General features: G+C 50.8%; 1 protein-coding gene across 1 annotated transcript; it reads left to right on the forward strand.

Moving 5' to 3' along the window:
- The first annotated feature begins 215 nt into the window (after positions 1-215).
- On the forward strand, positions 216-1442 carry LOC139266997 (putative nuclease HARBI1). The gene has a single exon (XM_070884630.1). It carries the CDS (start codon positions 216-218, stop codon positions 1440-1442), a length of 1227 nt encoding a protein of 408 aa, XP_070740731.1.
- The last annotated feature ends 2323 nt before the right edge of the window (positions 1443-3765 follow it).

The raw sequence follows: 3765 nt of genomic DNA on the forward strand, positions 1-3765 counted from the left end.
GGTTACTGCAACTTCGCTGGCAGTTCAGCTTGACTCTGGAGTTACTCTCCGGTGAAGTGACCATCTGAACGACATCTGCACGATTGGCTCTCACTGTGGGTGGCTTTTAGTGCTCAAATTAATTTCTTCTCATCAATCACATTATGCTTTTCTTTCAATGGGGCCAGCCATTTCGCAGCCTGCATTGTCAACTATGCAGATGCTGCAGAGTACAAATGGCACAACCTCAGAATTATGTTCCAAATGTACAACGTGCCAGGCTCAGGAGGATGACTAGACCATACACACCCCACCCTCACTCGGAGAAGCATTGTTACCTCGACGTCTCAGAGGACACCTGCCTTCGCAGACTGCACTTCCACAAAGTGGTGATCACAGAAATCTGTCAGCTCATCAGGCCACATCTCCAGCCTGCCAGCATGTTCAGGACATCGGTGACCATCGAGGTCAAGGTCACAGCCACCCTGTCTCTTTACACATCCGGCTCCTTTCAGGCCTCCACGGTCAACATTTCCCCTCTGTCTCACCATGTCACACAATGCTGCATTAGACAGTTCACGGAGGCCCTGTGCGCATGTTGGATGGATTTTATCAGCTTCTCTATGACCACGGAGGCTCAGACTAACAGTGCTGCAGTGTTCTACGGCATTGCTAACTTCCCAAGGGTGCAGAGAGCAATACAGTGTACTCACATCGCCATGCGGGCACCTTCTCATGACCCACAGCTTTTTCTCAACACAAAAGGATTTCACTGCCTGAAGGTCCAACTAATTGTCGACCACAACCACATCATAATGGCGGTGCATGACAAATCTCTGGGCAGCTTCAAGGAGACTCAAATCCTGAGTGAGTGTGCTGTATCTGACATCTTTGCCACTCAGCCAAAAGGACAATGCTGGATGCTTGGTGACAACTGTTATGGCCTAGCCACTTGGCTGATGACCACCCTGCGTGACACCCATACCGAGGCAGAGAAGCAATACAACGACAGCCACAGAGACCCACGCAATGTGGTGCAGAAAACAATGTGTTTGCTTAAGCAGCGGTTTCGATGCCTGCACCACTCAGGAGGGGAGTTGAAATACAACCCTGCTCAGGCAGCGAAAGTCGTGGCCATCTGCAGCATGCTGCAAAACCTGGCGATCATGAGGGGGCAGAAATTTCCAGATGGAGCACCTGAGGAAAGAGCGGAAGAGGAAGACGAGAGGCTGGACGCTGAACTCGGCCCAGACACTCAGGCTGACTATGCAACCATATCCACTCCCCCCTGCAGACTGCAGGAAAGGGCCCGTGGTGGCAACATAGCTGCAGGAATGTTACATCAGCAGGCCATCAGTGAGCGATTTGCCTTAAAGAACGTTGCTGTGATTGATAACGCTAACAGACTGTTGTGTGTGTGCAGCTCAGACATCAATGGTGGCCATCACCTTGGTGCCAGTTAAAGTTCAGTTTAATTGTAGTTAAGTTAATTTATACTCTTTTAATGTTAAGCAATAATCAATGTGTGACGCTATCTGAGACAAGGCACAGCAATGCTATGTTCAATAAAAAAACTTTCTATATGAGCATCGTTGTGAAATCATAAGTATGAGAGCCAGAAACAGCCGACCCCAACCGCACTTTTAAAACATTGACCTCAATCAAATGGGCACCATGTGCAGAAACACACTTCCCAAACGCAAAGCAGGAGGGTGGCCTCCTTCCCCCATACATTACAACAAATTGCACACACCCAGATGGGATATAACAGACCCATCACCTGCGGACATGCACCTCACATTCCTTCCCCCCTTCCCCTTCTTCTCCCCACCTCGACTCCTTCCCCTCCTCGCCCCAAGCTGCCTGGCCAAGCAGCTCCTTAGGTGGTGCCTCATTGAGGGGGATGAAGGCAGAGCCGGTGGCTGGATGTGTGCGGGAGCGGGGGGGTACCGACGTGGGAACATTGTCAGATCCAGAAGCAGGATCTTGCTCCTGCCTCTCATGTGCCGTTGGGACTGGGGGTGGCGAACCTGGGGGTTCAGCGTTGGGCTCCGGGACCACGGGGGACCTGTGCCAGCAGTGTTCCTGCCTCTCACCTCCAGGGCGTCTGTTATCTGCGAGATGCTGCCCAGCTGTTGGGCTATGTACCCAATGCACCGACATTGTTCCTTGACAACTGCACCATCTCTCTGGTCTCATCTGGTGCCTGTGGATGAGACCTGCCACATCCAGGGACCTTCCACGGGGTCGGCTCCGGCCTGGGGACAAATGGGTTGCCCTGCGGTGAGATGCTTGTGCCCGGTATAGAAACATAGAAACATAGAAAATAGGTGCAGGAGCAGGCCATTCAGCCCTTCTAGCCTGCACTGCCATTCAATGAGTTCATGGCTGAACAAAGTATCTCCACAGTCGATGTGGGAATGGTCAGAGGAGTACTATATGGCCTTTGGGGCGAATGCATTGTCGACAGTAGCGATGCAGGCCCCTCGATGTCGGTGCTCTCATTGGTCACAAAGAGACCCAGTGGATAGACGGGCGAGCATCGGACATCTTCAGCACCAGGTGTACGTTCGTCCGGTGAGTCCAGCCTGCGCCCCCACCTTCTGGCCTCTGTGGTCTTGCCTTGCTGCTGGCTGAGCTGCAAAACACAAATGAGCTTATTAGAGGAGAATGGGGTGCGAGGGTCACACTCAGCCTTAGACACTGCATGACAAAACCACCACCGCTATCAGCATCATCACAGACGTCAAATTTCATGGCCATCAACACATTCTGCATTGCAATGATTCTCATGAGACTTGCATTATTTATAAGAATATTTTATAAACCAGCTCTCCATATATTATTGTTGGATATGAATGGGTGTGGCATCAATTGACTTTAGATCATGCAATGGCGTATATTTTACTCATATCGTATCACTTCAGAGTCTGCAGCTGACTGTGTGGCCACCCAGGGGTGCCAACCCATGAGTGCGAGCACTCGCTCCTCCATGTCCGTGATGTTGCTGGTCACTGGTGGCCCCCCCACCCACCCATTCGCCTCTGCTCGGACCTCATCGTCGATAACTTCTTCTGTAAATGCAACAGGACGACATGGCATGAGATCATTGCATGATATTATTGATAGGTACTGCCGCAAAGACTGATAACCAACAGATGTAATCACGATTGTGATGAGAATGATCATTCTTTACCTAAAGATGAGCACTGTGACCGCAGGCTTTGAGTACAACATTCCCAGTAAAAGGATGACCTCACATCTGATGAGAGTCACTCATGACTCTTACAAATCAAATTCATAAATATATAAGTGAGTGTAAATAAATGTGATACTTACTCTTGCGGATCCCACAAGGTTGTTCCATCGTTTGTGGCATTGGTTGCCCTCATGCTCCTCGCTGGTGGCCGACGAGACCACCTCTGCTATCACGGTCCATATCTTCTGCTACATCTTTGGGGTGGGCTTCCCACGCCCTCCCTGGGTCACATCAGCTCTGCGTGACTTGACCTCCTGCAGGAGGGAGGCATTTGCCTCGTCCGAGAACCTCTCGCTCTCTTTCATCCTTCAATGTGCTCCTCTCCCAACTCACTGCTGTCGCCAGCATCAGTCACCACAGCGTGCTGACTTGCCTCCTCCACTCCCTCCATGATAATGATGAAATTCGTACAAATATCTGGCTGGTAATAGCTAATTCTTTATCCCAATTTGGTCTGAAGCTTGACACTCTCCCTCCTTCCTCCCAAAGCAATCACACCATGCCGACACACGCCTCCACTCTCTCTC

The sequence above is a fragment of the Pristiophorus japonicus genome, chromosome 7, assembly GCF_044704955.1.
Source record: "Pristiophorus japonicus isolate sPriJap1 chromosome 7, sPriJap1.hap1, whole genome shotgun sequence".
Lineage (NCBI taxonomy): Eukaryota > Metazoa > Chordata > Chondrichthyes > Pristiophoridae > Pristiophorus > Pristiophorus japonicus.

Coding starts and splice junctions, on each gene's coding strand:
- LOC139266997 (XM_070884630.1), top strand. CDS start 216: ATGGCACAACCTCAGAATTATGTTCCAAATGTACAACGTGCCAGGCTC.